Below are 24268 nucleotides of genomic sequence, written 5' to 3'. Positions count from 1 at the left end.
GTTACGTTTTAACTTGTGGTCTGCGGGAAGTAAATAAAATAAGCTGAACGAAAGACGGACACGGGAATGCGGACACTTTCTACCGTCTCGTCGCGTCACGCGACGTACACCATTGGTATTTTAATTGTTGGCTTAATAACGCAATGCAAATTTCAACGGTGGATTTCAAAAGATCGACTCTACGGACAAATAATAGTATTTATGCGTATCTGACGTGTCCGTTTTTTCATTGTCCTTGCGGTTGTTTGTCCGAAAAAAAAAACACTATAGACAGAGATGGGCAAATTTTATTTCCAAACAAGAATTACAAATCTCAGATTCTTTGGTAAACCAACTTTTGCAGCTCGTCTGTTGGTTTATTCTAGAGTTCTGCCGATCTTTGGAATAAACCAACCAGTACTACAAAGAGTCATTGAAGCCAAAGGGGGTTTTGAAATCGGAGCAACTTGATAAAACCGAATGACCAGTTCAAGCCGCCAACGTGCAGAGCAAAAGAATGTTTATGGATTACAGATACAGTCAATAAATTCTAACGATGCATCATTGAGTGTAGAAAAGTATGTTAGCGTGCTGGATCTTCGCTACGTGGCATTTGTAAATGTTAAGATCGAGCCTATTGTTTATGTACCGAGTCACGAGTTCATTGAGATCAATTTAAAGCGCATGAGCTTGCATGGCATTAATTCTAAGAAACGTTCAACAACATCCACATCGCCGACAAAGTTACCGATAAAACATGATTCATAACACCGATATTTATCTAATTTGCACCGCGTGTGTGCAAGTCTGGTTATAAAAGAAAGTCTGCAGGACCGTTTGCGTTGGTCGTGGCAACACAGTCTGACTCTCGATGCTCTTGAATGCATCGTTAAGTTCAATTAATTTTCATATAGCTAATTTTCAAGTGTCGTACGATGGAAAGTTTGTACTCCGTTGCTACGACAACGATGCAAGCGGTCATGGAGCGAACGACGCCGGCGGATCTGAAACGAAATATCAAACGCGTCCCGGACCGCGAAGGGTTAACGATGCTCGTCCAGCGTCTCGTTCCGCTTGCGGTCGGACGAGCGGCGGGACGAAGCGGTTCGATTCGATTCTCCATCGAGAGTGTTCGAGATCGAGAGCGCAATCGCAATCGCGAGGGAGAACGGCGGGTGGACCCGACGCGAGTCGAATCGAACCGATCCGAGCCGAGGCGAATCGAGAACGCGTAGAAGAGAGCCTGAGAAACGGCAGCACGGAATCGAACAGCCTGTAGAGATCGAAATGGACCCGAACAGCGATGATACGTTCAAAGTTCGACGATAGGGGAATCGTGGTTGACAGTCTTTAGGTTAACGAGAGTTAAGCGTGGCAACGTACCTGCCGGTACTGGGCGCTCGACTCTTTAACTCGTAGTACATGATGTCTTGGGCCGGCGACGACAGAAATGACAGGGCCTCTTCCCAATCGTCCTCGTTGTTTACGTTCCCGTTGATGGTGCCCGGATCGTCGACGGCGATTCCATTTCCTTTGTCGTCGCATCGACGTCCGGAGAGATCGGCCTCGCGATGCTCCAGATCGGCGGTGATTGCCGCCAGATCGAAGCCCATGTCGATACCGGACTCGTCCATACCGGGCGATGTCCCTAGGATCTCAGAGAAGCGACGCGTCGCGGCGACGCGTACCAGGACGTCGCGACGCCACACGTAGCCCGTCAGACCGTCGTTGCCCCCGAGACGATTTTCGTCGCTGACGGTTCACGATCGCGCGAGATCGCGCGAACGATGTTCCGCGGAGTTTTGCTTTCCAGCGTGGCGCCTCCCCACTGGCAGAGACCGAGACGCGCGCGTGTCGAGCGATAATCGGAGCGAGAGAGGCGTCGCAGACGCGGGAGTCGAGAGCCGCGCGAGAACTGCGAACCGGGGGGCTAGGGACGGACAGATGGACGGGAATATGTAGAACCTCTCGGTCGACCGATATGCTCGATGCTCGACGTGTCCCGATCCTCGACGAGGGACGGGCGACGCGGGACGGGACGCGAGTAAATCGCGAGTTTCTCGCGAACGAGCATCGGCGATCTTCTGCCCGCTACCCCCATCCTCTGTCGTTGACGACATACGAGAGAAAGCGGACAAACGGGAAACGGCGGTAGGACTCTCTCGGCCGACGTGCGCCTCGCGGTTCGTCGAACCCGCGTCGGAAAATTCGCGATGAATTTCGCGGGAGTCCGGAGCGCCGACAAACACTCGCCCGGGAGACTGAACGACTCGCTTTACGCCAAGATCGTTTTATCGCCAAGGCCTCTTTTTCGCCAACGGGTCCGCGGCGGATTGCGAAACCCGAACGATCGTACGCGCGCCGCTCGCGATCACCGAACGAATCACGAAATGCGCGCGTCGACGGCGCTGCTGTTTCGGGAGGAGACCATGCCCCTCTTCCTCTCTTTGTACGCTGCAACGCGTAACGAGTCATCCCGTCGCTCCGACATTCTTGCACCGCATTAACGAAGCCTAAGTGGGGAAAGGTCCCCAAGTTCTTGTTGCTTGCGTCGAACAACGCTTGGCTCGCGCGCCTTCTTTCCCTCCGTCTCCGTGGCCGCCATGACGTTCCGTACTGGTGCAGCCATCTGACGGCTGACGCTCCAAACTCCCGTATCGCGATCCCGCGCGCACGTTACCCGAATCCGTGAGATCTACTCTTATCGTTATTTGCATTTAATCCACTCCACGATTTCCCCTATTACGCCTACCTCGACTGTTTGGTTTGGTCGTCGCGTAAACATCAACGATGCAATTATATAACGTGTCGCGGTTGCCGTATCGTCGCCTATTTCTCCTTATCAACTGAAATTCGTCTACCAGTCAACAGTCGTTCGTTCCACTACCGGCGATCGAAACGTTGCGGAAGAAAGAATTTTTTTCAAATTTCGCAGATTGGCACATGCTACCGCAAATCAGTTGCGGAGATAAGATTATACCCGCTAATCGGCCATTTCTTCGATCACACGAAACAAGCATTTCTTTTGCGTAACGCACGTTATTTGTCTCGCGCGTACACGAAACATCGAGGATGGCGCAAGTCCCGTAGTATTTTTTGTTGCCCCCTGTCAGCTCTTGCTTACGAAATTTTTTAAATTTGCTGACGCCCAAGGCTGGATCTGTCACGAAACGATCGAGGCGGGTCGTCCTCGTGCTACTCGGACCAGTTTCGATCGAATCGACCGATACGATTCAATTCGATCCACGATGGATTTCTCGTTTTGCTGTTTCGCGTTCCTCTGGCTAGCTTTAGGCGTCGTAGGCGTCGAAGTGTTCGACAGGCAGCAACACTTTCCCCCGGAAGTGTCCGCGAAACTGGACGGTTATTGGAATTCGTACAAGGTACAATGCGTTTCGATGTTTCGTAGAAAAATCTCCTTTTCCTTTTATCTATCGTTTTTAATGTGTAATCGTTGGAAACGTTGCTGCAGATGCGATACAACAAAAGTTACTCGACGAACCTCGAGGAGGTCAGAAGGTTGGCCTGGGAGGAAAATCTAGTAACGATTTACAAGCACAACATGTTGGCGGCTGCCGGTCATCACAACTACACGCTACACGACAATCATATCGCGGATCTCGGTACCAGACAATACATGAGGGACATGGTTCGTAGTCGAAAAGTTCTATCGCGTACGCTATTGAACTAGTTTCCATCGAGCGTTTGATACGCGCACCAAGGACCCGATTATTAACATAATTCCGACGTAAATAATACCGTATCGAGTCGATACGATACTACGGATGATCGTCGGTCGAATTTGAATATCGAATTAAACTTTCGTAAATTAACGTACGCGAATAATATTTGCCCGACCACGCAAAACGCGATGTATCGTAACAAAAGAATATTAAGTGCATTCACGGTGATTGCAGAAACAAACGAATTCGGGTTGGGTTCCCTTTGTTTTCGCCCGATAACATATGAACTTTTGTGAGGCCAAGCAACGCACAAAATAATAAACATAACATATTTTTCCGCGTCCATGTGTTTTTTAGAACACGTCAAGATATAACGTATTGTGTACTTCGTATCTTGTTTGTAGTTTTCGTTAACTCGATACGTTTTATGTAACAGCCTAATTAGCTCAGCAGTTTTTACTTGGCGTATCGAAAAACGAGTGCATGCTAAATCATTCATCGAACGACGGAAAGTATTAATAAAAGGTGTATTGCACTATGTTTCGTCATACAAATGCAAACGCTTCTCGTTCAACCCTTCGTTGCGTCACGATCGACCGTAGTCAAAGGGTTAACCTAATAGTTGCCCGTATCGTGCAGACCTGCAAAGATGGCGTCTACTATTGGTCAAAATGGTGGCATCCACCAAACTCGAACCTTCTTTTACGTCAGACTGAGCCATCAAGGGTCAAAAAAATAGCTAAAAGCGAGTGAAATGTTGAGAATTAGCTCCAGTAGCCATCTTTCCAGCTTTGCAAAAGACAAATTTGTTGCACCCCGAGATTGGACCTTCCTCTTTAACTATAGATCATTTCTGTGTATAGATCAAACTGATTCCTAGTCGCAAGCGACGCGTGTCGCAGGAACCTATGGTCGGAGCAATGTTGCACGATCCTCGACGCGTTCCGCGTCGATTCGATTGGCGGGAGGCGGGATTTCGAACTGACCCGCAAAACCAAAAGAACTGCGGAAGCTGTTACGCGTACTCCATAGCCGGGAGTATCCAGGGTCAAATTTTCAAAGAGACTGGCATGTTGGTGCCCCTCAGCGAGCAACAACTGGTCGACTGCAGCGCGTCCGCTGGGAACTTGGGGTGCTCCGGAGGATCTCTGAGGAACACGCTGAGGTACCTCGAGAAGGCGAAAGGGCTCATGGCTCAGGCTCACTATCCGTACAAGGCGAAAGTACGTTTCACGTTTGTTTAACGATATTGCAACGCCACTAACGCGATACGTTTGCTTCGAGAGCAGCAAGGTCCGTGCCGTTTCCGGGAACAAATGAGCGTGGTCAACATCACTTCTTGGGCGGTGTTACCAGCTCGTGACGAGAGGGCTTTGGAGGCAGCTGTGGCCACCATAGGCCCCGTAGCGGCCTCCATAAACGCTAGTCCAAAAACTTTTCAGCTCTATCAGTAAGTATATTCGTAGTTCCTTGTGTCACGTTTCTTGGTAGAGTCGGTTTTCCTCGACGAAGCACAGATTGAATTTTTCTTCCCGCGAATCGATCAAAGCTCGAAACTCGCGGAAAACAAGGGTAGATTGTCTCTGTGCATACGTTTTCGCGTAAAAATCCGTAAACAAAGGAACGACGAATTTTTGACACGTGATCGACTCGTGCTCGACGAATGTTTACGCGAAAAAATGGGTATCGTTCCCCTCTGACAGATACACGAATAGGTTGGTCCAGTTGCGCGATAACCTTTGGTGCATCGTCCACGCGATGACCCTGAAGCGACAACGGACCAAAGTCATTGGACTCGCGATTCGTGATCGAAAAGGGTGCGGAAGTAGCGTCCGTGGCCCGATGATCGGACGATTGGGATTTTTGAACGGCTATCCGAGCGGAAGCAGCGGGAAATTCGCCTTGCATGGATGGTTCAAGTTTTAACTGGGGGAAGCCATCTTGTCGCTATTGCATTCGCGTTGCGACGAGTTAAGCTGTCTTGCTTTTGGTAAATTAAATAAAAATGATGCAAGAGCCTTCGAAAAGTTAATTTAAGAGGCATTGCCCTTAAAAATGAGCAAAAGTACGCGTCCTAACGACTTTTTATCGCAAAGTTGCAGCAAAATTCAAAGATTGACAATTTATGGCTCCTCGTTTGTTTGTTTTTGTGTTTGAAGTATGAAAATTTTGATTTACAGTAAAGGGGTGTACGACGACGAATTCTGCAACTCGGACAGCGTGAATCACGCAATGCTGATCGTGGGATACACGCCGACCGAGTGGATCTTGAAGAATTGGTGGGGCGACGAATGGGGCGAAAACGGCTACATGCGCCTGGCCAAAAACAAGAACCGATGCGGCATAGCGAATTACGCGGCGTACGCAAAAGTTTAAATAAATCGTGCTTCGATATATTTTCGAAACCGTGGCGTCACTTCCGGTACTCGCCGCCAGAGGGCTACGCTCTGGTATCTCTCGCAAGCGCTCGATCGACAACGAGGTTTTTGAAACCCTCGAGCACTAACTTAAGAAAATCTATCTCACCCAGGAGGGCAAAAAAAAACTACTCAATATTGTCTAAGACAGGGCCTCCTTTTCTCGTTTCCTCGACCAGGAAAGCAACACCACTAAACTGTGAAGCCCCCAAATCCAAATGAAATTGTCCCCTGTCATTTCCTATCTCAACAAATACACACATAAATTAATAACTAGACTGCGAATGTTTATGCATTTATGGGAAATCCTCAAAAAACTACATTTAATATGCAAAAATATAAGAAATACTTAAAGTAAGATACGAATTATTATATTTAGGGACAGCCCTCTGCCAAGCTTCCGTTTCATTAATTCTATTAATAAAAATGTGAATTTGCATAAAGATCCGCAGTCTATTAATAACCAAAGTCTACAAGCTCAGCGTCCAAGGGATGAAATCCCCTTTCGAAGATGAGACTTGTGTGAAATTATAGAAATTGTAGCTTCCAAAATACGGATGTTAGTTGATGATATTGTGAATTCGAAATGTACGGAAACGGTTCGTCGAGGGAGGCCGCGTGGAGGAGGAAGCGGTTGTTGCGCTGGTAGCCGTTAAACAAACTTGCATCGTTCTCGGAAGCGATGCTGCAGCCTTGAATACTCCCGTGGCGATAAATCGTATCGTTGCGCGTCCGTACTCGAAATAAACTTTCGGCGAGGTAAACATTTATCGAAAGAAGGCGTGCGCGCGACCGGCGCGGCCGGTCCAACGACGATAAATGCCCGTAGACGGGCCGTCGGGGCGTGCGCAGGCGCGCGTCTTCGTGAAACTTTCCCCGCGAAAAGCGAAAAACCTGCCGCGCGAGCAGAGAGATTTGGAATTTTCCGGCCCCGTTCGACGCGATCCGAATGGCCGCGAGAAACCGTAGGTGAAAAAGACGGCGAGGAGGAGGCATGTTCGCGGCGCGTGTTTCCGCGGGGAACACGATATCAGCGCGATTCGTCTCTGTCCAATCCGCGCGGCATCCCCCCGCTCATGGAGCAAAGTTCGGACTGTACCGAGAAACGACGCGCGGAGTAAACTGACCGAGGGATCTTCAGTCTTCGCGGATGAGCTGCTTGGAACGTCCGGGATCCGCGGGAAACGAGAGACCGAGAGAGCAACGCGTCGATCGAACGGCCTAACGGTTAAACCGGGAGATTCGAAACGGCCGAGGAGCACCGCGTCAAAATGCGGATGAACGGCACGACGTGCGTCGAGACTAGCTCGTAGTGACGAGAGTCGCGACTGTATTTCGTAAGATCGTCGAGATCGATGCGTGGCTCGATGGGAAACGCGTGGGTGTACCGCGAGCCGCTAATTTCCACGGTGTTGTCCGAGCGCGAGAGCCAGTGAGAGAAGAAGGGGACTCGCGGCCAGTGGAAAACCGATTCGTAAACGATGCGTACCGTTTACCAGCTGGTGTTGCTGGCCCTTCTGTCGATGGGCAATCGCGTCGGGGCTATCTGGCCCAAGGTCGCGAACCCGTTGTCACCCGTTTGGTGGAGCTCCTATTCGGGATCGTCCGATTCTACCTCCCCGTCGTCCGCCGCCGCGCTCACCACGGAGGACTGCACCGAGTGCGCGCACAACAAAGTCACCTTGCTGGCGAACGATCCGATTTTGAACGAGCTGAGGGTCGAGTACGTCAAGCAACAGATTCTCAAGAAATTACGACTGTCCAAGCCGCCCGAGATATCGATGCCACTATCGACCTTGCCAAAGCCGTTGATAAACGGTCGTGTGCTCGAACTCCGACCCGGGGCGCCCCTCGAGCCGGAAAAATCGGCCGACAGCTTCTACGGAAAGACCGATCAGATCGTCGTTTTTCCAAACGAAGGTTAGTGTGAGTACGCGCTGGTTCGCGGAATCGGTATTTCGGAAAGGCAGATTAGAAACGTTCGTCGGCGCGCGAATTCGCCACTACGTACGAAACAATTGCAGGGATTTCGTGAGAATCGCGGAATCCCAAGAACGGGCGACGTTCTCGACTCGCCGGGGCGTCAATAATTCAGACCTGGCCTGGAGCGATCCTCCTTGGACGCTTGGAACTTCCAACGGGGGTTGAATCGCGTCGTTGAGACAGAAATAAATTGACATTTTTCTGCTTGGATAGATTTAACCCTTTGAATTAATATATTCTCTCTACGATCGTTTTTAGCCTTTTATTTTAGTAGAAAATAATCGCTAATCGATGTGTAGCTATCCAATCCCTCCTCTAAGAGAAAAATGAGTAATGCTATGGCTAATAATAAATAAATAAGAGTATTTTTTGCAATACAGAATGAAATTCGTGGGTTGTTGACCCTCGAGCAACGTTCAACGAACGTTGACCTGCTCTTTGTCCACAAATTAATAAATCAGCTCTCCGTCCCGACATTCAACAGCCAATTTGGCGTATTTATTTCTGCGATTTCATTAAAATTCTATCTAAACTGATTTAACATCTCAATTTAATAATTAATTCTTTCAAGTGTTAAATGACTCAATCTTGACTCTAGATTCTTTTTTAGAAATTGAAACGTACAATTACCAGTCCTCTCAATTTTGTCTATATCATCGTAAAATGGTACTTAATGGTACCAGTTGACCCTACAATGTTCTTATAATCCACTCGTTTTTATAACTATATTAATATTAATATTAATTCTTAATATATAGTCTGTTTTCTGTTACTATGATGCAATTAAATCTAGCAATATTTATAATTTTCATGACAACCTGTTAATAAGCGGTCGGTAAAATCGATTGATAGTGTAAATGTCGATAAAGAGTTTTCAATTTCTAAAAAAGTGTTAAACTACACAATTTTGACGTCTAGTTTCGTCTTTTGCATATTTTCCAGTTGATCAGAGCCTATAATAATTGTAATCCTAACAATGTGCTCAAGTTTTTAAATACCGGATCGGTAAAGTATTTTCAATTTCCAAAAAAGGGTTAAACTACCCAATTTTGACATCTCGTCTCGTCTTTTGCATATTTTTCAGTTGATTAGAGTCTATAATAATTGTAATCCTAAGAATGTGCTCAAGTTTCTAAGTACTGGATCAGTAAAGTGTTTTCAATTTCCAAAAAAGGGTTAAACTACCCAATTTTGACATCTCGTCTCGTCTTTTGCATATTTTTCAGTTGATCAGAGCCTATAATAATTGTAATCCTAACAATGTGCTCAAGTTTTTAAATACCGGATCGGTAAAGTATTTTCAATTTCCAAAAAAGTGTTAAACTACCCAATTTTGACGTCTCGTCTCGTCTTTTGCATATTTTCCATTTGACCAGAGCCTGTAATAATTGTAATCCTAACAATGTGCTCAAGTTTTTAAATACCGGATCAGTAAAGTGTTTTCAATTTCCAAAAAAATGTTAAACTACCCAATTTTGACGTCTTGTCTTGCCTTTTACATATTTTCCGTTTGACCAGAGCCTATAATAATTGTAATCCTAACAATGCACTCATGTTTCTAAGCCCTCATCGGTAAAGTGTTTTCAATTTCCAAAAAAGTGTTAAACTACCCAATTTTGACGTCTTATCTTGCCTTTTGCATATTTTTCGTTTGACCAGAGCCTATAATAATTGTAATCCTAACAATGCACTCAAGTTTCTAAGTCCCTATCGGTAAAGTGTTTTCAATTTCCAAAAAAGTGTTAAACTACACAATTTTAACGTCTCATCTTGTCTTTTGCATATTTTTCGTTTGACCAGAGCCTACAATAATTGTACACCTGACAATAAAAATTTCTAAATTATGGATAATGTGGGTTAACAGTTTGTTCTCGACTGCATTTCCTCGACGCTCGAGAAACGGACTCGAGTGGATCGCTATACTTGTTCCGGCAGCTGTACGCGGCTCATGGACGCGCGTTTCCGCGTTCGACGTTGCGCGTTTTCCACCGGTGGAAACGCAGCCGCACGAAAAATGATTTGCAAGTGGCCGCGCGTTCTCCCTTTTTTACGGTTGTCGCTCGTCCGCGACACGGTGTTGTTCTATTACAGACGACGAACAGCGTCAGCGTCATAAAACGAACGAGTACGAGTGTCGCGTAATTGCAGGCACGTCATTTCCTTCGGAACAAACGAGAACAGAGTCGGACCAGGACGGTCTGACGTAGCGAGCGTCGTCGGGCGTAGCTCCTCGTTCCGCCAGGTCTATTCGTTACCCCCGGTTCCTCGCATTCAATCTTCCTCGTTGCTAACAACCACCGAACAAAGACGTTTTTATCCCACTAATATTCTAATACCGTTCGATCGTGAAGAAAGACGAAACGTCTTATATAAATTTCAACTCGAGAGAGCAAAGGATTATGGCCGTGGTATATTACCGACGTGGAAACGCTAAGAAATGGATATTTATGGTAGCGTTATTTGGAAACGAAGCGGTTAGAAAAGACCACGCCTGAACCCTCGGAAAAGCCTCGGCATTCCAAGAAAATAATGATCTATGGCTCGGCGAGACACGCTGGGAATAATTCAATACCAGCTTCCCGGACTCGACTAAACCATCAATTCTGATCTTTACTGTCAGCTGATGGATCGAGGAAGGGACGCCTTAAAAGAAATCCGCCCCCGCGCGCGAATCGTCAATGGCGGGCGTTCTCTTTCTGGGAAATTTTTGATCGTCCATCGTATTTCCCAGACGCTGTCTATCGGTCTCCTCGAACCGTTGCAAAACAATTTGCATGGAAAAAGATTTTTCTTTTTCGAAGCGATCGATGTGCAAACGTATTTTTACCCGGGGAACAGACTTTGGAACCGAAAATCTTGTTAGTCATTGACAGGCAATAATGTGTATTAATACAGTAAATTGTTTAAAAATTAATACTTTTCTTAGGGAACCTCGTTGGAGATAAAACATAATCTGTGCAAGCTGAACCTAATGTTTAATTTTGATTTGACTCGTGGCAGTCGAGTTACTTTATCTTTGTAATTATAAAGATACAATTTTTATTTAATTCGAAAAAATAAAGTAACCTAAATGACAATTTTATTCTACATTTTCTGACGTGGAATGACTATACTTCTATTCCTCCAGTTGTCCCCGTACATGAAATGTTCCACGTTTAACGAGGAACAACGTTTCAATTCGCATCGAAGATAAATGCTTTATCTCGTAAAAATGTACAAAATGCAAGGACTATTCGATCCAGTAATAACCCCGATCGTTTCGAGGTGGTAAAAAACGGATGCTCGACGATCGAAATAGAAAATCGAAAGACCGAAACACTGATAAGCACGCGCGTCCCGCATGCTCGATTTGGCAATGCAAGATCGCGATCAACGATCGAGCAACTCGTGCGATCCGCGCGTAACGGGATTATCTATCGTGCTCGTGGAAATTCCAAAAAGAAAACGAAATCTGTCAGATCGCAAATCAAATATTTATTTTACCGGTTACACAGAGTGTTCGACCACACCTGGGAAAAATTTTAATGGGAGATTCTGGGAGTCAAAATAAGACGAAAATCAAGAATATTAATTTCTCGACTGAGGCTTCGTTAAACAGTTATTAACGTTTAAAGTACCGCCTGTCTGCGAACAGCTGCGCGCGCACGATAGTGGTCTCCGCCGTTCTACAGACGGAACTTTAAACGTTAATAACTTTTAAAGGAAGCCTCGATCAACAAATTGCTATTCTTCATTTTCGTCTTGTTTTGGTATCTGGAATCTACCTTTAAAATTTTTCCCAGGGTTGGTCGAACACCATGTGTACCGTAACATTTGCTTTTTATTTTGGTTCCCGACAGGCGTCGCAGACTCGAAGAAGTGCCGTCACAGCTCGAACCACTTGACGGGATTCAATCCCGCGGCCTGTTTCACGTTTTACCTGCCGAACGAAATGCAATTCGTCGACGTGACCTCGGCGCAGCTTTGGTTTTACAAGGAGTACGACGAGAACGACGACCTGAATCAAACTTTCGTGCTCTCCGAACTCGATCACTGGGACCTGGGCGAAAACTTCGAAAAGAATACGGTAGTGGCAATCTTCGAAACTGATATCGGAGGTAGGTGAATCGAAAAGTTCTCGATCCTCGCTGATTCGCGAACGCCCGTGCATAGAGAAACTCGGTACTTCTCCTACTCCTACCCTCTCTGATCGTGTTATCTACGGGTCAAACTTTATTTCACGCCCAGAGCCAATCTGCGATTTCCCGCCATATTTTTAAAAATATTTTCAAGCCCATTTCTCCATCGTGAAACTAAAGGTGAAACGAATCGGAGTGCTTTGTATCGCATCGTCGTTGCTTAAAAAATTCAAAGGATAATCGATTTTTCAAAACCGTCGTGGTATTGTATCTTTTTTTAAATAATCGCAGTCGCGTTTCCTCGACCTTGACAGCCTTCGTTTGTAGTGCATTGTATTACATCGTCGTTGCTTAAAAAATTCAAAGGGGAATCGATTTCCCAAAGCCATCGTGGTATTGTATCTCTTTTGAAGTAATCGCAGTCGCGTTTCCTGGACTTTGTCAGGCTTCGTTCGCGTTCCTCTGTGGTCAAAGTTCCCGTACGTGCCCAACCCTTCGACCGTGGACAATTTTTACCGAGCAACGGGCAAAAGAAAACTCCACGAAGACGACTGTAACGATAATGGCGGTTCTACGTATCTCTTGCTAAGGACTTTAGACTGCGGGAACGGGCATGTCGGAAAAAATACATCGCCTTCGCGATACAGATGCAATGAAAGACCGTGTCGTACAACCGCCAGTACACAGACGATTTAATGCTCGTAAATAACGCGTTGCACGAATCAAATTTCCATCGTTCGTACAAAGAGCGTCGATCTATCGAATACACACGATTCTCTTCCTGTGTAAAGAAGACGTATTGCTTATGGACAAAATACAGTATCCGAGCAGTAACTCTACAAAATTGTGCAGAAATAATGAAACTATTTACGAGAAAAGTGTTTGCAAAAAGCAATACATCGATAACTTGTAGCAAGAGTATCTTGTGTCTGTTTTTTGTTAAATTTACGTTTTTAAATACGTAAAAATTTTAATGGGGGGTACTAGAGGCCAAAATAAGACGAAAATCAAGAATACCAATTTGTTCATGGAGGCTTTGTTAAAAAGTTATTAACGTTGAAAGTTCCGCTTGTACTGAATTTTTTTCTCGAAAATGCGCAGGATTTCGGGGGTATGTCTATTCACAAAAATTGATTGTAATTGACCCCTGCAATCGAAAATAATTTTTCCAGAGCGATTTGAAATTTTTTTTTTCGTCGAAAAATTTCACACCTTCTCGAATTTTTTTCTCGAAAGTGGGTAGGAATTCGAGGGTATGTCTATTCACCAAAATTCATTGTAATTGACCACCGCAAACGAAAATAATTTTTCCAAAGCGATTTGAAATTTTTTTTTCTCCGTCGAAAAATTTCACTTTCTCGAATTTTTTTCTAGAAAGTGCGTAAGATTTCGGGGGTATATGTAATAACCAAACATGATTGTAATTGACCCCCGCAACCGAAAATAATTTTTCCAAAACGATTTGAAATTTTTCTTGTCCGTCGAAAAATTTCACTTTCTCGAATTTTTTTCTCGAAAGTACGTAGGATTTCGGGGGTATGTGTAATAACCAAAAATGATTGTAATTGACCCCCGCAACCGAAAATAATTTTTCCAGAACGATTGAAAATTTTTTTTCTCCGTCGAAAAATTTCACTTTCTCGAATTTTTTTCTAGAAAGTGCGTAAGATTTCGGGGGTATATGTAATAACCAAACATGATTGTAATTGACCCCCGCAACCGAAAATAATTTTTCCAAAACGATTTGAAATTTTTCTATTCCGTCGAAAAATTTCACACCTCGAATTTTTTTCTAGAAAGCGAGTAGGATTTCGAGGTTATGTCTATTCACCAAAAATAATTGTAATTAACCCCCGCAATCGAAAATAATTTTTTTAGAACGATTTGAAATTTTTGAATTTATTTGTTAATAACTTTTTTAATGAAGCCTCCGTCAACAGTATTCTTGATTTTTGTCTTATTTTGGCCTCTATAATGTACCATTACAATTTTTCCCAGGGGTGAACGAACACCCTGTGAGCGCGTGATAGATATTTGAAAAAAAAAAGTTGTTATTTAAAATTGCGTTAAAGCAAAAAATTCGCTCGGAAAGAGATTGAATCGATTCTCTTTTCCTGGACCGTGTTAACGCGTTTACAATGTATTTGACGACAATTCTATCAAGCCACGCTTTTGTGGTTCCCAAGCTGCACAATAACACGGGTGTTGGAAGAATCGAACGAACGGTTATTTTATTTTCCTCGCTCGTGCCAGTGATTTACAAACTTTTGTCGGCGCGAAACGTTGCAAGAATAGTAGATTCTTACGGCGAGGGGTTCTTTGCGTTGCCCACATTTTAGTCGATTAGTTTCGAGGGAAGCCCGCGATGCAATTAATTTTCTTCTGTTTCGCTTTTTTTAATTTCCCGTGGATTTTATAAGTCATCCTCATTTGTAACGCGGTGACACGGCAATCAACGAGTTAAATCGAAACCGTGCAAAAAGTGAATCGAGTGCACCGAAAGTCATTTCCAAACTGTGGCCAACGAATGTCCGTTTGTTTCACGTTGAGATTTTCACTCGACAGATCTGGATCGCGAACTTATTCTTCCCCTCGATTACGTCTCGATCGAAACATCGAATTATGGAAACTTATGTCCGGTATCCATTTAAAAATCTCTTAGAATAGCGATGGAAATAAGTTAAATCTACGTACGTAGGAACCAGAGATGGGCAATGTTCTTTCATCTACATAACAATTTTGAATAACAAATAAAATATAAACTCATCGTCCATTATTCGTTCGATAAAAATATAAACTTCGCTTCTATTCGCTGTTTTATTGTTCGTAGTTTAAATTATTGTTTGGGAAAAATAAGTCAGTTGCTTGTACTTTTGCAAATAGTTCTATGGACCTTGACTAGAATTGTTCGATTCTTTTACCGAAAAAACGACCATCCCCTATATTTGTATTTTGCACTGTGATGGATGGAAAAGGCGTCATTTAATTAAAATTCGTCATGGTCTTGGTTAGAAGGATGTAGGTGTGAATCTAATACTCCATGATAGTATTGACTATTCGTTTTAGTCGAATGCAATTCGAAGCTTCCTATATGTGGAAACACCCCGTACCATTGCAATGCCTTCACCGAAATTGAATCTGGAAAAAACTCTTTCTTTCCATCCGCCATATCAATAAGAATTAAAACCATTTGACATATCTAAATTAAAATTCTTCTCGTCAATTAAAATGATACAAATATTCGCAAATTCGAATCGAAAACACTCTGATTAATATTCATATTCTCGCGAGCAATATCCTGAATTTTATGCATTTTATAAACGTGACATTTTTCCCCATTTTTGGACTTTTCATTAAAGCTCGTTCACGGTTTCTATCCTCATCCATTTGCTTTCAATGGCATTTAGAAAATAAAATTATCACATATTTCCTCTTTTGTTTTTTGATAGCTCCGATCTCAAGTGTTTCGTTTCGAAATATCAGAGGCTTCACCGCCGCTGAATAAAACGATAAAAAATCCATAAATAATGCGAAGCTGAGGATTATTTTTCATCTTGCACGATACTACGAACAATAAAAAAGCAAGAACCGAAGTACCTCTGCTATAGTTCAAGCGTCGTGTTAGGAAACACTTGATCGTTCGATAGACGTCCACGCATAAATTACTGAACGTCGTTCGTATCGATTATTTTCTAATTCGCGTAGAAAGTTTTGCTCATCTCTGGCGGAAGCGCGCGATCAAAGATCGAGGCGACCAAAGGGATCGCTGTTTCAGAGGGTTGGGTAAAGGCGGACGTAAGCTTCATGCTGAACAAGTGGGTGGAGGAGCTTCGATTGAACCACGCGATACAGATAGCTTGCAGTACCTGCACGATCGACCGCGACACCGCACCTGTATCCGTCGAGCAGACGCTGAAACCGTTCCTGGTGATCCACACGTCCCCGTTGCCGCAGAGGAACAGGCCCAAGAGGAACTCGAATTGCCTGCCGGAAATGAAAGAATGCTGCAGGGACGAGCTCTACATAAACTTCGAGGACATCGGATGGAGCGACTGGATCCTTCATCCGAGCGGCTACAACGCCTACTTCTGCCGGGGATCCTGTTCCTCGGCGGCCTCGTTGACCATCAGCGGGTCTCCTTACAACAACGTCATCAGGGTGAGCAATCTTTAACAAGTTCAAATACAATATCAACCCTCGTAAATGACCGTAGTTACGAAAGGTATACAGAGTGTTCGATCAACGCTGGGAAAAATTTTAATGGGAGATTCTGGGGGCCAAAATAAGACGAAAATCAAGAATATTAATTTCTCGACTGAGGCTTCGTTAAAAAGTTATTAACGCTTAAAGCTCCGTCTGTAGAACGGCAGAGACCACCATCACGCGTGCGCAACAGGCGGGACATTAAACGTTAATAACTTTTTAACGAAGCCTCGATCGACAAATTGGTATTCTTGACTTTCGTCTTATTTTGGCCCCTAGAACATCCTGCATTAAACTTTTCATTAAATTCGCGGTCCAGGTGCGTCCTTTGTTGTCGTTTCGCGGTTAGTCGTGGAACGAGAAATGTTAAGATAGCAGTTTTTCCAAAATATAAAATACAACATTCTTTTTCCAGAGGTTATTCGCGAAAACCAGCAGCACGGAGCATCGCAGAAGCGAGATCGTCCCGTGTTGCTCGCCCACGCAACTATCGCCCATTCAGCTGCTCTACGTCGATTCGAACAACACGATCACGCAGAAAACTCTGCCCAACATGGTAGTAGAAGCCTGCGGTTGCATGTGATTCGAATTCTGTTCGAATTCGACGCTGCGTCGAACTTGCTCCGGACAAACGAATCCCAACGGGGGGGGGGACATTGGACAATTCACGTTTTCCGACTCGTTCGAACGGCACCGCGACGTTTCACTGCAAACAACCACCGATCCTCCCGAAAATGACATTGTCGCGATTATTTCGAGATTTCGATAGCGTGGGCTCGATAATCGCGACATAAATGAAATTAAAACGTCGCGTAATAGCGATTAAAAAAGGATGCGTCACACCGTTTGCACGCGCGACGATGTAAACGAGCGAAACAGTATTTCTTTTTTTTTCTAACTGTACCCGCCGCTTGTACAGTACGGACGGAGTCCTCAAGCCGGCTTTCGTATATTTAACCGATCGATACGAGAATTTATTTATTGTTAAGCAATACCGTCGTTGTTGAGTCAACGAACGGAGGGAATGGGAGCTGGTTTCGTCGGTTCGTTCGATCTTGTAACGTAGCCGATCGGTAGAACCGATTTCGATACTTAAAGTAAGCAAGCACGTAAAGAGTACGCGCTAGGCGCGAAAAAAAACTCCGATGACAAGTCTCGATCGTTTTTCTTAATTTTCCAATACGCCTGTTGATAACATCGTGAACGCTGTAACGACAAAAACAATTACAAATATAAAACACGACGTTTCGAGTGATGTTCTTTCACAAATACCCTACCTCATCCTCTACAAAATGGAAACAAAACATTTACATAAATGTAAACTTTACATAAATCGAATGTGCATTCAAAACACTAATACGCTCTTAACAATTATAATTTTGCATCCCCTTTGTATACTTTCTATCAACTTTTCGGCTTACGATACTGGGAAAAATTTTAATGGGGGATTCTAGAGGCCAAAATAAAAGGAAAATCGTTTTAAAACGAGGCTTCGTTAAAAAGTTATTAACGTTTACAGTTTCGCCCGTTCTGAATTTTTTTCTCGAAAATGCGTAGAATTTCGAAGGTATGTCTATTCACCAAAATTGATTGCAATTGACCCCCGCAATCGAAAATAATTTTTCCAAAACGATTTGAAATTTTTCTTTTCCGTCGATTTTCACAACTTCTCGAATTTGTTTCTAGAAAGTGGATAGGATTTCGGAGATATGTGTAATAACCAAAAATGATTGTAATTGACCCCCGCAACGGAAAATAATTTTTCCAAAACGATTTGAAATCTTTTTCTTCCCGTCGAAAAATTTCACATCTCGAATTTTTTTCTCAAAAGTGCGTAAGATTTCGGGGATATGTGTAATAATAAAAAATGATTGTAATTGACCCCCGCAACCGAAAATAATTTTTCCAAAACGATTTGAAATCTTTTTCTTCCCGTCGAAAAATTTCACATCTCGAATTTTTTTCTCGAAAGTGCGTAAGATTTTGGGGATATGTGTAATAATCAAAAATGATTGTAATTGACCCCCGCAACCGAAAATAATTTTTCCAAAACGATTTGAAATTATTTTTCCGTCGAAAAATTTCACACTTGTTGAATTTTTTTCTCGAAAGTACGTAGGATTTTGGGGGTATATGTAATAACCAAAAATGATTGTAATTGACCCCCGCAGCCGAAAATAATTTTTCCAAAACGATTTGAAATCTTTTTCTTCCCGTCGAAAAATTTCACATCTCGAATTTTTTTCTCGAAAGTGCGTAAGATTTCGGTGATATGTGTAATAACCAAAAATGATTGTAATTGACCCCCGCAACCGAAAATAATTTTTCCAAAACGATTTGAAATTATTTTTCCGTCGAAAAATTTCACACTTGTTGAATTTTTTTCTCGAAAGTACGTAGAATTTTGGGGGTATATGTAATAACCAAAAATGATTGTAATTGACCCCCGCAGCCGAAAATAATTTTTCCAAAACGATTTGAAATCTTTTTCTTCCCGTCGAAAAATTTCACATCTCGAATTTTTTTCTCGAAAGTGCGTAAGATTTCGGTGATATGTGTAATAACCAAAAATGATTGTAATTGACCCCCGCAACTGAAAATAATGTTTCCGGAACGATTTGAAATTTTTGAATTTAATTGTTAATAACTTTTTAACGAAGCCTCGATCAACAAATTGGTATTCTTGATTTTCGTCTTATTTTGGTCTCTAGAATCCCCCATTAAAATTTTTCCCAGGGGTGGTGGAACACCCTGTATGTTTCCCTTAAAGTTTCGATTTCGATACATGTAAATACTTGAGAAGCTGAATCTACACGCTAAAAGAAGTAAAGAAACATCGTGCAAGTACGTGCCCGTGTACTCCTTAGTTTGCGAAATAGAAATTATTAAATGATCGCCTTATGCTTATCTGACATTAATAAATCACTTCGCAGATTATGGAATTTATCAATAATACCTACCACCATGGATCTATCAATATCTCATCGAGTATAAAAGCGCGACGATGATCGTGTACGGTCTTTTGATCGCGAAGCTATTAGATCGTAACTTGTGCAAAGTACTCGAGGAACACCTGACATTTTACGAGTGCAAAATGTCGGGGCACAGAATGGACACATGGACTTCGAACATTCATCTTTTCGTGACTCGAAAGGTACGTGGAATATTTTTTTATTTATTTCAGCTTCTTGACCCCTTGCCTTACGATTTAATTTACAACTGTGCGTGCCAAAAGCGACACCAAGGTTTGGCCCGGTAGACTTATAGCGTCTCTGAGACGCCATTGTAAGCTAAGGGGTTAAGTATTTCTGAACCACCCTTGGATCGACAAATGAAAATTTGGAAAATGCAAGTCTCTTCTATTGCATTTGCAGAGCTTCTGTAAGCAGTGATATCGTGCAGGGATTTGCTTCGTATAAAATATAATAATCTAATCTTATCGCGTTCAACTAATCGAGCTACACATCTACATATATCCGTATCCGTATACCGCATTTGTTTCAAACGTTTTTAGAAACACGTACGAATTGTTTGCATCGGAAAAATTTATTAAGAAACTAAACCGTGGAAAGTTCCTTTTATCTGAAGTCGCTCGCTGCACTTTCGTGTGTTCCTCGCTGGGAACGCGTTTAACCGATTAAAACCGCATAGTGCAACAAGAACGAGACCGAGGGCGAAAATGAGAGCGAGAACGTAATCGGGGGAATAATGTGCCGTTTCAACGTGTCGCTCCAAAGTCCGTCGATTACATTAATTAAACATAAGATTACACGGGAGAATGAAAACAACGGATTGTTAAGTTGATACCATGACACGTGACACGCGAGGTTGTTCTATTGCCGCTTAACATCCCAGACTGACCTCTTCTGGTCCAATCCACGGATCAATTCTATTCGCAAAGCGTCAAGTTTGAATACAAAGTCGCGTTCTCGCCTATTTCGCAACAGAAATTTACTCGTACACGCGCCTTATCCTGCTACGTTCTATTTTCTACCTTTTAGCGAACAACTATCTCTACCAAAGGTGATCTTTTAAAATTTTAACTCGAAATTACTTTCTAAATCATTTTTCCCTGATAACACGTTTTAGTGAACTCTATCGCAGGTAGACATCTTTTAAAATTTTAACTTGAAATTATTTTCTAAATCATTTTTCTCCGACGACACGATATTAAAGATAATTCACATTAACGATTATTTGCATCCAAATAATTGATCGAAATAGATATGCATAAAACCACGATTTGCCGACTGCCGATGTCTGCCATTTTGACGCATTTTTCTTTTTACCTACTATAGGAAAGATGCGTAATCACAAAGTATGGAATAAATCAGAAACATAAAATAGACTAATGTTGGAAGCCTAGACGAGATATACGAGCAAACCTTTCACCTTATAGACTTTCGTGGCCCAATCTGACTGCCATACCGACCTGAAAACTCGAGGGTGATTCTAGCGTCATCTTCTTATGGATGGTGGTCAGTTGAGGAACTATTTACTGAATTAGTATTAGTATCGATGGGCAGACAGTTGCAGTATGTACGTAAATACATGTGATTTATTGATTATGGAAGATAAATACATGTGATTTATTGACTATGACGTTGACTATCGGAAGGGATTGAAATTCATTTCTAAATCTGTTGGTAATGTAGTGAGTGACACGATAATGGTAATGGGGGTTTCGAGACCCCCTAAAAATGGGCCGAAAAAATACATTGGGTGAAAGATCTAGTCATATATCTTCTTCTCTGACAATACTTTAGAATCTTTGATGAATCAATGGGAATCAAAACTAATCTAGCGAAGAAGCTCTATATTTATGATGACTAGACTGCGGATTTTTATGCAAATTCATATTTTGATTAATAGAATTAACGGAATGAGAGCTTTGTAGAGGGTTGTTTCAATCCCTAAATATATTAATTCGTATCTTGCTTTAAGTATTCCTTATATTTTTGCAAATTAAGTGCACTCTGTAGTTTTTTGAAAATTAAAATTTCCCATAAATGCATAAACATCCGCAGTCTAATGATGACCTATGCAAAGCGGATCGCAGCCAATTAGCTAATATGATTTAATTTGTAATTAATAATTGCATTACCCAGCTAAGAGCGATACGATTATTAATTAAATGCTAAATAATATTACCCAGGTCTCACCACGAGGAGGTTGCTGCGAACGGAGACCCGTCCTAACCGATTTCCAACCACCATTAATAAAGATCCAAAATATTAAACAAATATTTTAATAATAAAAATTAAAAAGAAATAAAAATTCAAACGAATTTGTCTTCAAATAAAAATAACCTGCCAAACATAATGGCTAACCAAACACCTGCCTAACTACAAATCTAAATTCGTTTATCATGTCGAGAAACAATTCTAAATTCGCAGCCATTAGCTCGGTGTCACCCACGAAGAGTAACTTTTCTATCGTGGGTGACACCGATTACCAGGTCTCACCACGAGGAGGTTGCTGCGAGTGGAGACCCAAAGGGAGATAGATGGAATCAAAGTTCCATCGATCTCCCTTTTAGCTAAGCTTAGCTAGATTACTAAACTAGAGAGATAGAAGGAAGCAATGTTCCTTCGATCTTCTAGTTTAGTTGTACCAAGTAATTATCCCGTTTAAAAAGCAATGAAGGTAAATCGAGGGAGACGCGATGTCGATCGGCAGTGATCGACGCAATGAACGAGAAGCTAGTTGGTAAAGAATTACTTGGCACACACGCAGACGCATACATGGGAGTCGTCGACGCTTAAGTCTAGTTTAATTTTGCCAAGCAATTATTTTGTTTGAAAAGGGGTGAAGCTAAATTATGGGATACGCGATGCTGAACCGTGCAGCAGATCTTCGGATCGAATCAACACTGCCCTTGGTAGATTGATTTCTATTTCTAGAAATTGATCCATCATGGGCAGGCGACTAGATCTTTCGGACAACCTGGACGGCCGACCACATGTTTCGATCGATGAAACAGCGGTGATCGAAGCTAGGAACCAGAGAAAGAGTCGAGAGAAGCTACTTGTTAAACAATTACTTGGCAATATTGGGTGACGCATACAATAGGGACTTAAAATTAACGTCGAAGCTCTAGTCTAGTCAAGTTGAAACTAAAATTCGGACGATAGAAGGAAACAGAGTTCCTTGGATGTTCTGATTTAGTTGTACCAAGCAATTATTTGGTTAGAAAGAGGGACGAAGTTAATTTGAGGGACGCGACGCGACGCGACGCGACGCGACGCTGAAGCGTGCAGCGGATCCGAGGATCGAACCTACTGCCCTTGCTAACTAGATCTCTACAGGATAACGGACGGCTGCGACTCCGAATCTAAGGTCTCCATTGCTCCAACGCAACCCGCCGGGAGCCCGAAGGACCCGACTCAAGTTGTCTGACAAAGAGAGAGTACCTCTGTTTCAGTGTCGACTTTCGCTGGAAGGTATGCGTTTCCGCAGGATACGGAAACTCCACACCTTCCAGCAAAGTACCATTTTCCCTGGATCGAGCTACCAATGGGAAGGCGATTAGATCTTTCGGATCAGCTACACGGCCGATCACATGTTTCAATCGATGAAACAGCGGTGACCGAAGCTAGGAACGAGGGAACGAGCGAGAGACACAATCTACTTATTGAATAATTGCTTGGTAGGACACGGAGACACGTACATATAATAAAGAAGGCTTCGACTTTAATTTTAATACTCGCGACGAAGCTTAAGACTAATCAACTTGGAATTAAAAGTCCTTCGACGGCTGTGGCGTTCTCCCTCGATGTCCTTGCGATTAATTCGAATTTAAACTGAAATCAAAACTAATATTTATATTAGTAAGATATGGTACGAAATTGAATAGACACTTAAAAATAATCTATCACCTAACTAAAGGGAATTGAACAGAGTATATTAGCAAAACAAGAATTTAAGCTGAAACGTAAAAATAAAAATCTAATATTAATCAGTGTCGTCGAAACAAATATGGTATGTGCACCTGCACAATGTAATATTGTATATCGAAACGAGCATTTGTAATAATGAAAGAAACTTGGATCCAGACACCAAATTGAATCAACACCGAACGATCGAACGAAATGGAAGAATCAAAGAAAGTACCTCCGTAGAATATTACGAGAATTCGAGCGAGAACGTAAAAACCGAAATTCGTGAAATTGTATAGAAACATTTCACATTTCACAACCAAGATTACATTATTATATCCTGCAATATACATATCAAAGCAATAACATAAATTCGAGAAACAATGTAAAAGTAGAAACGGAGAAAAGGAACATTCATAATAACCAAATAAAATCAGATAGATAAATGAAGTTGAATTCACATCAAACAAAGAAATAAAAATAATAAAATATAAATAAGTGGAGTGGACTTACTACTTGTTGTCAGTACACAGGATAGTTACCAGTGGGCCAGCTGTAAAGTAAGAAAATATTCATATTATAGCAACGTCAGTTGGGCAAGCAAGGCAAAATCAGTTTATTGAAGCGAAATTGGTATGAAACGATAGAATAGAAGAGGGGAGAGAATTTTTAAACAGTTCTTACCGTTGGTCATCACCGTCCGGCACTGGTCGTAGTGGTCAGTAGTGGTCAGTAGTGGCAGGAGCGCTAGTCAGTAGTGGTCAGTACTGGTCAGTAGTGGTCCCCCCTGGTCACCACTGGTCAGCCTAGGATGATCCCGGGCACCCCTCAGTCCAGGAGTACCGCCCCGCTTGAAATTCCGCGCGAGACTGAGTCATAGTGGTCCGCGTGAGCCCAACGTAGTCACAGAGGAGTGGGGAGAGCACAGCGTGCGCGCGCCATCTCCACCCGTCCGGTGGACAAATTATTTCGCGAAAAATTATTATATACTTATACTGATGGGCCCT

General features: G+C 42.8%; 3 protein-coding genes across 3 annotated transcripts in view; 2 read left to right on the top strand and 1 right to left on the bottom strand.

The window, feature by feature from the left end:
• Window positions 1–2322, bottom strand: part of LOC122397764 (microphthalmia-associated transcription factor) — a 45814-nt gene extending 43492 nt beyond the window's left edge. The window contains exon 1 of the mRNA XM_043397155.1: window positions 1363–2322. Coding sequence (XP_043253090.1) covers window positions 1363–1613 — 251 coding nt within the window. The 5' untranslated portion in view covers window positions 1614–2322. The remainder of the gene's footprint in view (window positions 1–1362) is intronic.
• A 937-nt stretch (window positions 2323–3259) lies between these two features.
• Window positions 3260–6038, top strand: LOC122397788 (procathepsin L). The gene is made up of 5 exons (XM_043397188.1): window positions 3260–3362; window positions 3452–3628; window positions 4526–4885; window positions 4952–5112; window positions 5843–6038. The coding sequence occupies exons 2-5, from the start codon at window positions 3452–3454 to the stop codon at window positions 6036–6038; spliced, it is 894 nt and encodes a 297-aa protein (XP_043253123.1). The 5' UTR covers window positions 3260–3362.
• A 1201-nt stretch (window positions 6039–7239) lies between these two features.
• On the top strand, window positions 7240–17676 carry LOC122397866 (growth/differentiation factor 8). The gene is made up of 4 exons (XM_043397319.1): window positions 7240–7999; window positions 11902–12159; window positions 15956–16338; window positions 16799–17676. Exons 1-4 carry the CDS (start codon window positions 7561–7563, stop codon window positions 16964–16966), a joined length of 1248 nt encoding a protein of 415 aa, XP_043253254.1. The 5' UTR covers window positions 7240–7560; the 3' UTR covers window positions 16967–17676.
• The last annotated feature ends 6592 nt before the right edge of the window (window positions 17677–24268 follow it).

This window comes from Colletes gigas, unplaced genomic scaffold, assembly GCF_013123115.1.
Source record: "Colletes gigas isolate AHSC1104 unplaced genomic scaffold, ASM1312311v1 Colletes_gigas_Sc00010, whole genome shotgun sequence".
In the NCBI taxonomy this organism is placed as follows: domain Eukaryota; kingdom Metazoa; phylum Arthropoda; class Insecta; order Hymenoptera; family Colletidae; genus Colletes; species Colletes gigas.
The sequence above is the reverse complement of the archived record's forward strand: the minus strand, read 5'-3'. Positions and strand labels throughout refer to the sequence as shown.

Bases quoted from the DNA above. Each gene is read 5' to 3' on its own strand.
- LOC122397788 (XM_043397188.1), top strand. From the start codon at position 3,452: ATGCGATACAACAAAAGTTACTCGACGAACCTCGAGGAGGTCAGAAGG. The intron at 3,629-4,525 runs GTTCGTAGTCGA...TTCTGTGTATAG, and splicing joins GACAATACATGAGGGACATG to ATCAAACTGATTCCTAGTCG. The intron at 4,886-4,951 runs GTACGTTTCACG...CTTCGAGAGCAG, and splicing joins ACTATCCGTACAAGGCGAAA to CAAGGTCCGTGCCGTTTCCG.
- LOC122397866 (XM_043397319.1), top strand. From the start codon at position 7,561: ATGCGTACCGTTTACCAGCTGGTGTTGCTGGCCCTTCTGTCGATGGGC. The intron at 12,160-15,955 runs GTAGGTGAATCG...TCGCTGTTTCAG, and splicing joins CTTCGAAACTGATATCGGAG to AGGGTTGGGTAAAGGCGGAC. The intron at 16,339-16,798 runs GTGAGCAATCTT...TTCTTTTTCCAG, and splicing joins CTTACAACAACGTCATCAGG to AGGTTATTCGCGAAAACCAG.